At 40.5% G+C, this 14,999-nt stretch overlaps 1 protein-coding gene across 2 annotated transcripts in view; it reads left to right on the forward strand.

Moving 5' to 3' along the window:
• PIP5K1B (phosphatidylinositol-4-phosphate 5-kinase type 1 beta) overlaps positions 1-14,999 on the forward strand; it is a 350,208-nt gene that overhangs the window by 181,157 nt on the left and 154,052 nt on the right. For both annotated transcript variants that reach the window (XM_047767738.1, XM_047767739.1), the window contains exon 4: positions 1,414-1,544. In XM_047767738.1, the coding sequence (XP_047623694.1) occupies positions 1,414-1,544 (131 nt within the window). The remainder of the gene's footprint in view (positions 1-1,413; positions 1,545-14,999) is intronic.

Here is a 14,999-nt window from a genome sequence, read left to right on the forward strand (position 1 = left end):
GAAGCTATCCTGTGCATTGTAGGATCTTTAGCAGCATCCCTGGCCTCTACCTGCTGTGGATGCCAGTACTAACACCTCCACCACCAGTTATAACAACCAACAAATGTCTTCGGGCAATGTCAGAATTCTCTGGTTGAGAACCACTAATTCTTAGTATATATTTGGTTCCTACTGTGTACATGGCACTACATGAGACAGTGCAGGGCCTAAAAATATGCCACACTTTGACTGCTGAGAAGGATGCATTCTGATTTTCTGAGATTGAGTTCTTTTGCTATTTCTGCAATTATGTTGATTTAAAGTATTAAGACACACACATAAGTCCCTCAGGTTAAAGTTATGTCAGTATAATTATGGAATGATATTAGGAAAAATGTTAAAATGGAAATAGTGATGTTTCAATGCTATGCATTTTATCACAAATCAATGTAGGAAATTTTTATTATGGATCCATGGCAAGACTACTAAATACTCTTCTTGATCCATAAGTATGTTACAGAATTTCTGATTTTTAAAAGATGTGTCCATACCAATTGCCTTTTGGTAGAAATTATAATGCTGTGTACTGAAAGTGTTCTACCAAGTTTCTGAGTTCTTAATAAAAGAAAGATGGAGATTGGGGATTTTAATTTGACTTTAGAACCATTTATAGGAAAGATCACCACCCAAATTTCATGGCAAGAAGGGTCCTTAATATTTGGAATGGGCTCTCCATCAAAAAAAAAAAAAAGAAAGCAACCTAGGGGTTCCCACTGTGGCTCAATGGGTTAAGGACCTGACGTTGTCTCTCTGAGAATGTGGGTTTGATCCCTTCCTTCCCTCAGTCAGTTAGAGATCTGGTGTTGCTGAAAGGTGCGGTATAGGTTTAGATCCGATGTTGCTGTGGTTGTAGCGTAGGCCCACAGTTGCAGCTACAATTCGACCCCTAGCCTAGGAACTTCTGTATGCTGCAGGTGTTGCCATAAAAAGAAAAAAAAAAAGGAACATATCATCTTTTTCTCTCTCTCTCTTTTTTTTTTGTCTTTCGTCTTTTTTTTTAGGGCCCCACCCACGGCATATGGAGGTTCCCAGGCTAGGGGTCAGATCAGAGCTGCAGCTGCTGGCCACAGCCACAGCCACAGCAACAAAGGATCTGAGCCACATCTGCGACCTACACCACAGCTCACGGCAACGCTGGCTCCTTAACCCACTGAGCGAGGCCAGGGATTGAACCCGAAACCTCATGGATCCTAGTCGGATTTGTTTCTGCTGTGCCACAATGGGAACTCCTCTATCATCTTTTCAAACCTAGCTTCCTCGTTGCTTAGGAATAAGAAAGAAAATCTAACCCCACTGTCCTGTTTTTGCTGCTTTTGGCATTGAACAGAGCCCCAACTACTAAGGCTAACACTGAAATCCTTGTTTTCTCTGCAGACTGCATCATCTGCCATCAAAGGTGCTATTCAGCTGGGAATAGGCTACACAGTGGGTAACCTCACCTCCAAGCCAGATCGAGATGTTCTCATGCAAGATTTTTACGTGGTGGAAAGTGTGTTCCTACCCAGGTAAGAACATTGTTATTTATGATGGACGTCCATGCTAAGGAACCTTCCTTGTGACATCCCCATAGTAAAGACTTTTCTACCCATGCATGTGTATACCATGTACTGATGTTCATATTGGACTTTTTGCTTGCCCCAAAGCAACCCAAATGTTTGTTACTTTCCATTGCATTGGGTGGCTTGCAGTTTTTATGGAGATGGTTAATAGGTTTCATCCTATGGGCCAGTTGTAATTAATTAGTTGTGACAATGCCTGGGAGACCATATGGAGAAAGACTTAGAGGTTCAGTGGGAAAGAGTACAGTAATCACAGAGGAATGTCTGCATAGCTTTAAAAAAAGGAAGGCACCTAAGAAGCAGCAACTGTTGCCAAGATTTTGCTGTCCCTAATTTAAACGATGAGTTGGGGAGGCCCACAATTGGGCCCTGTATCTGAGTACACTCATGCATCTCCTCTGGGAATTTCCTCCTGCAAACTTATGGGGAGCCCCCTATTTTGACATATTTGCAGAAACAGCCAAGTTACCCATATATGTCACCTCTAACTTTATCATGTTCAGGGGAAAAAAATAAATGCAACAAATAAATCTGAGATGGATGGTAGTGGTGATTAAATCACAGTGTGAACGTACATAATTCCACAGAACTGGACATTTTAAAATCATTAAAATGGTAATCTTTTTAATATGTATTCTTTACCAAAATAAATAAATAACTCAAAAATCTAAGACTAGCTTAGTATAGGAAGAGAAGTACTCCTTATTAAATTGTAAATGTCATTACTGATGACAGTATTTTTCAAAAAAAATCATCTCTGAGTTCCCGTTGTGGCTCAGTGGTTAACGAATCTGACTGGGAACCATGAGGTTTCGGGTTCGATCCCTGGCCTTGCTCAGTGGGTTGAGGATCTGGCGTTGCCGTGAGCTGTGGTGTGGGTTGCAGACACAGCTCAGATCCCCCTTTGCTGTGGCTCTGGTGTAGGCTGGCGGTTACAGCTCTGATTGGACCCCTAGCCTGGGAACCTCCATATGCTGCGCGAGCGGCCCTAGAAAAGGCAAAAAGACACACACACACAAAAAAAATTTTAAAAAGTCATCTAGCAAATAAAAATAAAGTTGATTTGGGGGCTTGGGGTAATTATTTTATCTTTGGGGTTATAAGGGTTGACTTAGCAGAAATTTATATTTTAAAATAATTGTTTCTCCAAAATAAACAAATTTGGTTATCATTTAGTACTAGGCTTGAGTGAGAATGGCTGAGATGACACTTTTCCTCTCAGTGTTCTCAGTGCCTTATTTAAAAATAAAACAAAACAAACAACCTTCAGGGAAATGGTACTTATATTTATTTCTTTGGCCAGCTGTCAACTGCCTAGAAATAAAACCTTTAGGTGAGTGTGCACATGTAGTCACAACAGAGCCCATTCATAAAAGAAAGTCAGCTATGCACCCTGACAGCCTCATTTGGCTTTAAATGATCTTGGCTAAAGAAAAAGTTGGTTGTGATGATCGTTGTACAACTATAAATGTAATAAAATCCACAGAGTAATTAAAAAAAAAAAAAAACCAAAGTTGGTCTGTAGAAATTCTGAAGTTTACTTCTCCGGATTTCCTGAGCAGCCAGGAAGTTTCCATGCAGATAATGGACAACCCCAAGCCCTAAGATATAATCCTATCTGTTCATGAGACCAGTCTTCTTTCTATAGCTGGAAATTGTCTGTTGTGTTTGCTTTTAACAGTCTGTCCTTCCAAAAAAGTATGTATTAATCATTTTTTCTCTTTAAAGTCAGGAGGTCATCTTCTGTTAGTCTTAAATTCCTGTAAATGTGTTTCCAGAATATTCTAGTTCTCATGGTCTTCTAGGGGCTCTACCCAAACATTTCAATCTAATTTTTTCCTTTGGTGGCCATTTATGGGAGGGTGGCTGGCGGTGTGTTCAGGGCACTGGAGCAGTTACAGCTGAAGACAGGTGTACAGTGAAGGGCGCAGTGGTCCATCCTTGCTCATCTTTTCTATTCACAGTGTCCCATTAACAGAGCCAGTCATGGATGTCCCTGGGGGTTGGGCAGGGGAAGTTATGGCCCAAGCATATCATTCCCAGACCTGTAACATCAGCATCATCTGGAACTTAGACATGCAGCTTCCTGAGCTCCACCCCAGATCAACAAAAGCAGAACCTCTGGGTCTGGGACCCAGGAATCTGTTTTAACAACCACTCCAGCTGATTCTAAGTACATAAAAGTTTGAGAACCACTGACCTAGCACATTACTTCCCACTTTAGTTGTTTTTGAAGATACCAGATTTTCTTCTTGGGGTTACTACATGAGTCTTGGAGCTCATAAAGCCCCAAATGATTTTTAAGTTAATATCTTAAATATAAATGTTATAATTACACACTAGACTGTACGAGATGCTTTACAACAAGGGAGCACATAAAGGACTTCATGGGCACTTACAGGTGCTGAGTGCCTTAATTCCTTTTGTTCATGGACAGTTTATCGTAGGCATACTGCATTTTTGTGATGAAGATAAAGTGAGGTCTTTTTTCTTCAGGAGTAGGAAACCAAAGTTATACCTGCCTGGATTCTGTGTCTTTGACTTTTTCTCTGTATGCCAAGATAGCAGCAGCTGCTGCTGAATGGCACATTAGTCGCTGGGGAGGGGAGCACCCAGCTAACTTACCCTCTCTAGAGGAATTCACTGTCACATTGAAAATACATCATTTTAAAGTATGATAGCTTTTAAATGTCAATATGACATTAAACATTTGATTCAGACAGGAATTTCTTTCAGAAATTCCTATCTCATTTGTTTAAAGAACATATGTGCTTCAGATGCATTTACATGAAAACAGTTTCCTCATCTGGGCTTAGTTTCTTCACTGGTTTAGCAAAGGGATTGGCCCCAGTATTTCTCAACAGAGGTGCTGTTGGCTTTTTTGTTTGTTTGTTTGTTTTTGTTTTTTGATGAGATAATTCTTTGTGCAAGACTGCACATTTGTCATCCCCAGGCCAGACCAGTAATATATCCTTGTTACCATAGTGATCAAAATGCCCCCACAAAGTGATGGATAAATTCAGGGTATTGATTGTGATGGTGGTTTCAGTGGTGTATACATATATGAAGATCAACAAACTGTATACTTTATTGTGTGTCAGTTATAACTCAGTACAGCGGCCAGAGAATGCTCCCTTCCCCTACTCTAATACTTGAACATATGCCTGGGCATGAGAGTAGAGGAAGGTGAGCAGAACTGGCCCTGCTGCAAGCAGGTGAAACATCCTGAAGTCTCTGGCAGCTCTCAAATTCAATTCGTTTATCTGGATCATAGAACTAATTGCTTAGAGTGCCTTGAGATGTTTTAATTTACTACTGCTGTGATGCAGCAGAATCTGTTGCCCTTAGCAACAAAGTACGTTGGGTATTTTTTAATTTATTATTTTAAAGTGGCTCAAAGTTCTTGCTAGGTATTAGGTATTTGCACTATAGAGTATTTCATTTTGTAAATGGAAAATTCTCTGGACCTGTTTAAGACGTGAAGGATGATGAAAAATCCTTGAATACTATCTAGTTCCATAATCTTAGAAAATCACGAAGTTGGTAAAGAGAACCAAGACCACATCTTAATCTTTTGGCCCCACATTCTGTGCCATGATCACAAACTCAAGATTATAGATAAATTTTCATATGTATATGGGATTAGGAAGAAAGTGGGTGTTTTATAGTGTTTCTACCATGTAAACATGAACCTGAGATGTCAATAGGAGGCAAAGTTTACATACCAACTATAAATCAAGCACAGCTTTACTAATATAAATCTATATGACATATACAAATACTAAATTGTTGTTATTACATTTCATCTTTACCAAAAAAATTTACATATGAAGTAACTAAGGCCCTGAGATGTTAAGGAACTTAATCCACAGTGATACAACCAGTAAATGGTCAAGCCAGGACTTAAACTTGGCGATAGCTGGCTCCAAAGTTTTGTTTTCCCTACACTGTGGTATTAAAGCAGAGGAACAGTGTTTTTGCTTTTTTGAATAAAAAAATCATCTAGGAGTTCCCTTTCTGGCTCAGTGGGTAAGGAACCTGATATAGTGTCCATGAAGATGCAGGTTCAATCCCTGGCCTCCCTCAGTGGGTTAAAGATCTGGTGTTGCTGTGCCTGTGGCATAGGCCTGTAGCTACACTTCAGATTCTACCCCTAGCCCAGGAACTTCCGTATGCCACATATGTAGCCATAAAAAGAAAAAAAAAGATCTAGGATTATGAAACTAAATCTACTGTCTGGCCCCTTGACGACCAGCTTGAATCCATCTGTCTGCTTCCCTCTGGGAGACATCATCACTGCCTTCTCTGGGACAGAAAATATGGCTTGATAGCTGGCAATAAAAGCTTATGTATCTTTCTATATTCAAGAATAATTATCTAATTGGAGAATTTATAAAAGTCTCTTGCCTTTCCATCTCCACACTTATGATGTGGAGTTTAGCTTGATGTGAGGATCTTTGCCCTTAAATTTCATGGCTGTGCTCTGTGGGGTTTATTTGAATTGCCAGGGAATACCCTCAGAGAGGAAAGAGAGTTCCACAGAACTACAGTAGTGGTTACAATAAGATTAAAACAGTACTGTAAATGACAAGCAAACATATATGTCAGAAGTTGACGTAAGCTCAGTGCTAGATGTTAGGGTTTTGACAGACGAGCCAACCACCTGCATTTCAAGTATTGTTGACATAACTTCATTCAAAAATCTATGTATAACATGGGTCAGCACATTACAGCTCATAGGAAAAATCCAGCTCCCTGCCTCTTCCTGTAAATAAAGTTTAGTTATAACAGAGTCACATTCACTGACTGACATTTTATCTATGGCACCTTTTCTACCACAAGAACAGAGTTGAGTAGTTGCAACAAATGATTACCAATCCCTGATCTACATAGACATGGCACCAGCTTTCATATAGATGTGGATCAAACACAAAGTTGACAGAATATTCTTCTCAGGATTAAATGAGAGGCGTGGCTGTCACTGGATAAGCCAATAATGTGAGGTCCCTTCAAGTCGAAACTCTTTAAATATTTGTTTAACGTTTATGTAGTGGGAATGGGGAATATGATTTCCTATCAATAAAAGTTATTTACCTCTTCCCTTCTCTGATAACTAGTGATGTTCAGCATCTTTTTTCATGTGTTTTTGGCCATCATCTGTCTTCTTTGGAGAAATGTCTGTTAGATCTTCTGCCCATTTTATTGATTGGGTTGTATTTTGTATATAAAGCTGCATGAGATATTTATATATTTTGGAGATTATTAATCGCTAATTCAAAAATGAAGGGTATATTGCATGCACTGAATATTATATAACATTTTAACTTACTTGAAATTGCCTTGAAAATGTAATTTCCCAGTGTAGTAATAATTACCTGAGAAGTTTAATGTTTAGATAATAGTGATACCATGTGTTCCCAGTAAATGATACCCCATAATGCATTCTTTGGTTTTTGGAATTTAAGCTGTCTTAAGCTATAGACTTTTCAAGACAGGCTGTCAGGGGATTGGCCTCGAAAGCTGATACAGCCTCGTATTGCACAAGGCAGCTCAGATGTACCCATGACAGATGTGCTCAGGAGAGGGAGGATGGAACCAGCAGAGAGTGTCCCCTTGGTTTTGTTATGTTTGTTTTTCCATTCAGGAGCACTGTCTAATTTGGCAAGAGAGAGGACTGATTTATATTTTACAGGTTAAAGAGTCATATGTGAAAACTAAGCCATCTTCATCTTGCCTGAACGGCAAAGGCAATTAATAATGTGTAAGGATGCTTTTACACACCCTGACTAATAATAAAGGTCCACTTCGAAGACTGGGTGCCATCATGAGTTTGTTACTGGACTATAGCATCACTTGTCCAACTGTATTGGACTAAATTTTCTTTGCCTCAGTGTCACCGTATGTACATGAGGACAAAGGACCCCTTCACTTATCCTGCCTCCTGGGAGATGTAATGGTTAAGTTTAACCATTGTGTCAACTTGACTGGCTAAGAGATGCCCAGATAGGTCATAAGACATTATTTTTGGGTGTGTCTGTGAGGACATTTCTAGAAGAAAATGGCATTTGAATCAGTAGACTGAGTAAAGACAATCACCTCACCAATTTTGGTGGGCACCATTCAATTCATTGAGAGCCTGAATAGAACAAAACGGTGGCAGAAGGGCTAATTCACCCCCTGCTTGAGCCAGACAGCCATCTTCCGCCCTCAGACATCAGCGTTCTTGGGCCTTCAGACCTGGTCTGGGACATATGCATTTGCTCCCCTGGTTCTCAGACATCCAGGTTTGGGTGAAAATTATACACCAGCTTTCTTGGGCCCCCAGCTTGCATGTGGCAGATCATGGGATTCTCAGCCTCCGTAATCACATAGATTTACAATCCTTCATAGTAAATCCGTCACCTAGGAGTTGCTCACCCACTTGTTTTGCCAAGATGCCCCAAACCTACTAACTGTTGGTTATAGTTTGAAATCATAGGGGTCACTATATATAAAATACTGCCTCTAAAACATCAAGACTCTGGATCTCAGCACCAAAGCTGGACCCTTCAAATGCCCTGGAGATACCAAATCAGTTTCACCTCTTCTCCCAGTGCCACCAAAAATAGCACTTGGTTATCAGGCTCTAAAACCACATCCACACACAAAGCTGGGTGTGCACAGGTGGCTGATCAAACTCAACCCCCATGACACTGCAACAGTGATGCCTTTATGGAGAAGTAATTAGGCTATTTGGGCAAGTTGTACCCTGAAACCTATAACTGAATTCAGGGAAGGAAGACTAACTAAGGAACATAAAGTTGAAGTTAAGACAAACCTGACTGCTTGTAATTTCCCACTGCTGTGGTGTGGATTTAATCTCCTCCTCTTGTTTGTTTCTGAGTGGCTTAGGTCATTACTTTGCCTCCCTGGACTTTGATTTCCTTATCTGCTAAATGGGAAATTCCAAATGGTGGCTCATGCCTCCTCAAGCTTCAGCACTGTATAATCCTAAACGTTTACTGCCATTAACAAATAATGTACTTTTGGGTGTTCCATGGTGGCTCTGCAGGTTAAAGATCTGGTGTTGTCACTGCTGTGACTCTGGTTACAGCTTTGGTGCAGGTTTAATCCCAGGAACTTCCACATGCCATGGGTGTGGCCAAAAAAAGAAAGAACATGCTTTGGGACTTAAGGTAAACACTAACTTGAGCTTTAAAATTGAACCCTCTAGTTCCTGTTGTGGCTCAGTGGGTTAAGGACCCCATGTCCCATGTTTTCTCTGTGAGGATGCAGGTTTGATCCCTCACCTTGCTCAGTGGATTAAGGATCTGGCATTGTCAAAAGCTGCAGCATAGGTCACAGATGTGGCTCAGATCCAGTGTTGCTGTGGCTGTGGTGTATGCCTCAGCTGCAGCTCTGATTTGACCCGTGGCTTGGGAACTTCCATATGCCACAGGTGTGACTCTAAAAGAAAAACATTTTGACCCTCCTCAGAATAGTGAATATCAAAATGCCAGAGCCGATCCACAATCAAACTTTACTTTTTGTTGAACTAAGGGAGGAGTTCCTGTCGTGGCTCAGTGGTTAACGAATCTGACTAGGAACCATGAGGTTGTGAGTTCAATCCCTGGCCTTGCTCAGCATTGCCATGAGCTGTGGTGTAGGTCGCAGACACGGCTCACATCCAGTGTTGCTGTGGCTCTGGCATAGGTTGGCGGCTACAGCTCCGATTCAACCCCTAGCCTGGGAACCTCCAGATGCCATGGATGTAAACCCCCCCCCCCCAAAAAGTAAAAAAGGGATTAAAAGAATTTTAAAATAAATAAATAAAAATGAAATGAGGGAGAAAAGGGCAAGAGAAAGTACTATTTTTTATTCAAAGTTTCTTCCTTCTTTTGTGGAATTATTTAACAAACCCTTTAACAACTTGATAGGATACTACTGTGTGTTTGCTTACTTTTAAAAGTTCTTGCTCAGCAAAATAAAGTTGGAAATCCCATAGATGGCCTCCAGATTTTTATTGTTGAAATTTTACTGGCTCATGGGATGCAGATATCTCAAACCACTGCTGCAAACCTCAAAGGTGAAATTTCTAAAACCTCCACTTTATGCCAAGACAGGAAAATGGGGTTTTTTCCCCCCTGAGCACTACATAAATGTGTTGAAGAAACATAATATAAATCTTGAGCTGTGAAGAGTTCGGCTCTATAGCAGACTCCCTTTTTATGGAGTAAGTCTAGGTGCTGGACAGTCTCCTGATGGCTGCCACCCAGGCTCAGGCAAGGAAAGCCCACAGGAATATTTGGTGGAACTCTTCCACCAGGCAGTTGACTAATGCTGATTGTAATTGTGCTTCCTGCCTTGGCTCAGCATTTCGTGCATGCAGAAGAGCCTCCTCTGTGTTGGATGTCTATGGACCAGCATCTGTACCCACACCCAGTAGGTCTGCTGATATGCAAGCTCAGAAAACCCAGATTGGAGTCTGCTGGCTGATCCTCACTGCACCTGCTTTTTGGTGTGGATCTTGTGCCACGTAACCCCTGACAAACCCCAGCTAGGGCCAACAGCCCACTAATTTGCATTTCCTTCAGTAGAGCTTCATTTATGTTAAGATGGTATTTGTTATTCACTGGAGCAGCTGAATAAGCAGAAGCAAACCCTTCTGTTTTGTGGTACCAAATGTACAGAGATTTGTTTGGGGGTTATGGCTTTTACCCCTCACTTAAAATTTTTTTTAATGTTGTGAAATGTAATACACAGAAGGTTTAATCCTCATGATGCTTTTAAAAGAAGTACTATGAAAAGTGTTCCTTTCTTTCCTGTGCCTTTTTTAGCCAGTGTCTAGCTCTATTGATCACTATTTCTAGGAGCCTGTACATCCTCCAAGGATTTTTTTATACATGTACACACCAAAGATTTTTTTTGCTTTTGTGTACAAATAGTGATATGCTGTACACTGTATTCTGCATTAACCCATTTTCCCTTAATTTGTTTCAGAGATCTCCCCATGTCAGTATATAAGCTTCCTTGTTCTTTTTTAACAGTTGCATAGTATTCCAGTTTGTGGCTGAACCATAATTAAGTTGAGTAGTACTCTTCTGAGAGACATCTAAGTTGCTTCCAATCCTTTGTCCTTACAAATGGTGCTATAGTAAATAACCAGGTACACATATGTCATTTTGTGCAAACACTAGTTTATCGTAGCATAAATTACAGTCGTGTACATGTTGCATCAAGAGTTATACACATTTGCTTTGCTCTTGCCTTCTGAGACAGACCACATTCTGCTTATGGAATGTATATCTCTCTTAATAAACCTGCTTTCACTTTGGGGGGGGGGGGAATTAAGTGTATTTGTACTAGTGACAAAAGTTGTGAAAATGTCCAGAAAAGGAAAAGTATCAGTTTACTTTCCCACTAATAATGTTTCAAGGTGCCAGTCTCCCTTGAGCTATATCAAAGTTTAAAATTTTTACCTATCTGATAAAGAAAATGATCTCTCCTTGAGTTAATTTGCATTCTTTTATGAATGAGGTTGAAAAATCTTTTCATATGTTTAAGTCATTTATACTTCCATTTCTGTGAAGTGCCTAAGCGTATCCTTGGCTATTTTTTGAAAATATATAACCTTTTGGTCTTTTTCTTTGCTGTGTAGTGAAGCTCTTTGTATTGGGAGATTATCCCTTTGTGATATCAGTTGCACATATTTTCCATTTTGTCACTTTCTCTTTACTTTTTTCTTTTGGCCACACTTGTGGCATGTGGAAGTTCCTGGCCCAAGGCTCGAAACTGTACCACAGCAGCAACCCAATCAGCTGGTGGTGACAGCACCAGCTCCTTAACCTCCTAGACTACAAGAGAACTCCTTGACTTTTTCTTTTTAAACTAAGTAGTCACCCCATTCTTCATGTGACATGTTCGGCCCTGGAATGCCTTCCATCATCATACAGCTTCAGTCATCCAGACTCAATGCCAAGCACATGGCCATTCCCATTCCATCCACTTTGCCATGTCATTGCCAGAGGCTCAGTACCAGACCTCAGAGAACACAACTTTAAATGGCCGAGATGGAACTTGAACCCACATCTACCTGGATGTAAGGGAGTTTGGAGGATCTTAACTCCCACACAGGATTTCCAGTATGCTTTAAGAGAATGCAAGGTCTTAATATTAGTCAAATGAAAGCAGAATTCATAAGAAAAACAAACAAAAGTGGTTCATGTGTTATGATCCAATATTAGGGAATGGTCTTCTCCATTCAGGCAAATGGAGAGGTTCAAGGTTGTGTAACCTCAGAGTTAATTATTAATATATGCTAATTGTGCCATGAAGAAATTGCCACCTTCTATGATGCCTGTGTTAAGTATTATCCCTGCCCTCTTTTCATCTTCTCCATTTATACAAATATAAGTTACTGATGACGCCATACAGGCAAGCCTGTCTCAGTTGAACCATACCATTCTCTATATCTTACTGTGGCCCAAGGTTAGCTAGACACAATTCTTTTTCATTTTTAGTGATGCAGTGACTTTTTTTTTAACCAACTGTCAGGTCAGGTTAGATATCTACAGAAATAAGTGTTCCCTTTTTCTGACTGGAGATGTTCTCTGTGTGTGTGCATGCGTGCACACCTGTCTGCCTGCCTGCCTCATCTCCAAGGAAACCTAATATCCTTTTTAACACCATTGTTGAATGAACCATGGTAGTCAGGGAGATGTGAATCCAAGGGAAACTATTGTAATTAATAGTAGCTCCAAGGAAAGGTGAACAACCCAAGAAGCTCAGAGTAATTCCACGCATGTGGAACTGTTGTTTTATTTACTGTTGAATGTTTTGGGTTGGGGGGGTTATTTATAATTATTTTTATTTTTTCCGTTATAACTGGTTTACAGTGTTCTGTCAATTTTCTACTGTACAACATGGTGACCCAGTTACACATACATGTATACATTCTTTTTTCTCATATTATCATGCTCCATCATAAGTGACTAGACATAGTTCCCAGTGCTATACAGCAGGATCTCATTGCTTACCATTCCAAAGGCAATAGTTTGCATCTATTAACCCCAGATTCCCAATCCATCCCATTCCCTCCTCCTCCCCCTTGGCAACCACAGGTCTGTTCTCCATGATTTTCTTTTCTGTGGAAAGATTCATTTGTGCGTATATTAGATTCCAGATATAAGTGATATCCTATGGTATTTGTCTTTCTCTTTTGACTTACTTCACTTAGTATGATAGTCTCTAGTTGCATCCATGTTGCTGCAGATGGCTTTATTTTGTTCTTTTGTATTACCTTCAACATTCAAGAATATACACAATGGAATGCTCTTGAATGTTGAAGGTAAGCTGCTGTAATGGATTGAGTTACTCAGAATGCATGAGATAGAAAGGAAAAAAGAAAGTAGATGAAATAAAAAATTTGCCCACACTCTTAGCCCACTAAAAATAGCCTGTTTTAGAACCCAAGGCATTGTAATTATTTTTACTTGCTTGTGGCAGTGAGTAAGGATATCAGAGGTCACTTTGGGCCTCTTTGCTTTTATTCTTTTTGTTGTTTGGGCCCGTGTTTTCAAGTTATAATCATGTCATTCCTTTTGGCAATCCTGTGAGATCTGTAACTGAGTGCATGTCTCCTTAAAAATCCCAAAATAGGGGAGTTCCCCTCGTGGCGCAGTGGTTAACAAATCCGACTAGGAACCATGAGGTTGCGGGTTCGATCCCTGCCCTAGCTCAGTGGGTTAACGATCCGGCGTTGCCGAGAGCTGTGGTGTAGGTTGCAGACGCGGCTCGGATCCCGCGTTGCTGTGGCTCTGGCGTAGGCCAGTGGCTACAGCTCCGATTGGACCCCTAGCCTGGGAACCTCCATATGCCGCGGGAGCAGCCCAAGAGATGGCAACAACAACAACAACAACAACAAAAAGACAAAAAAAAAATCCCAAAATATGGAATGAGGAAATGTTTGAATACTGTGTCTGGGCATCATACATACATTGTAAATGTTCACCTGTTACTTGCCCAGGGCAACATTAACCATGTGGGAGATTTGGGGGCCTCTGTCCATGAGCTGAGGTGGAGATGATGGCCCATCTCCTGGTCAGCTTCCATCCCTGTGTCACTCCCCTGCTGTGCCCACCATGCTACTGCCCGAGTGCAGTCCTGGACTTTTCCAGATAAGACATATTATAGGATGACAGCCCCTTGGAGTTCCCATTGTGGCTCAGTGGTAATGAACCAACTAGTATCCATGAGGATGCAGGTTCAATCCCTGGCCCCTGCTCAATGGGTTAAGGATCCGGCGTTGCCTTGAGCTGCAGTGTAGTTCACAGATGTGGCTCAGATCCCACATTGCTATGGCTGTGGTGCAGGCTGACGCTCCAATTCGACCCCTAGCCTGGAAATTTCCATATGGCACAGGTATGGCCCTAAAAAAATAATAATGATAATGATGGCCCCTCATATCACCAGCCAACTGCTTCCTCTGGAACTCACCCAAAGAAACAGTCATCGGAAACCAGGCGAGAGGAAAACTGGCTGCACTGGATATATTGAATAGAAAATTTCCCAGTTTTCAAGAATGACTTTTAACTGTGGGTTTTTTTTTCATGTTTTATTTATTTATTTTTTAATTAGAGGATAGTTGATTTACATTGTGTCAGTTTCTGCTGTACAGCATAGTGACCCAGTCAAACATATGTATACATATGTATGACATGTTCTTTTTCTCATATTTTATATGTTGACTTTTAGACCTTAGCTTCATCTAAGAATCAACTTAGCTGTATTAGCATTATCATGAAAACTCGTTCCCTTACTCCAAAAAATACTTACGGGCTACCATGTGTCAGATACTTATAAATAAATCTGACTGACCTCAGCAAACTTAACTTGTGGTAGATTCCACGTGTGTGTTGAGTGCTCTGAGCCTTTTTATTTGCACCGTTGATTTGTGTAGTAACAAGATAAACTTACATGGAGCCTTAATGACCTACCTAGAATGTGGTGAAAGGAAACCCTGAACCTCTACATAAAAGTATATGCTGTTCTCCTGCATTGTTGTAATTTTTTACGGTGAAAGATTAGGTGTCTTGTATGATTAGGTGCCATTTCATGTGAAATGTATTATGTGTAGTTAAAGAATAAAATGAATGGTAGACGCCGTAAACATCAAAATTCAGGGTAGCGGATGCTTCTAAGGAGAAAGAAGGGTTCATGATCAGTAAAAGTACGGAGGGAGATTCATGAATAATATTCTTAAGCAGTATTTTAGATTCATGAGTATTCACTAATTTCTTTATACCTTTTATATAGCATAAATTTTTTTCTTTCTTTTTTTTTTTTTTTTTGGTCTTTTGTCTTTTTCTTGGGCCGCACCCATGGCATATGGAGGTTCCCAGGCTAGGGATCCAATCAGAGCTG

This window comes from Phacochoerus africanus, chromosome 2 (assembly GCF_016906955.1).
Source record: "Phacochoerus africanus isolate WHEZ1 chromosome 2, ROS_Pafr_v1, whole genome shotgun sequence".
Lineage (NCBI taxonomy): Eukaryota > Metazoa > Chordata > Mammalia > Artiodactyla > Suidae > Phacochoerus > Phacochoerus africanus.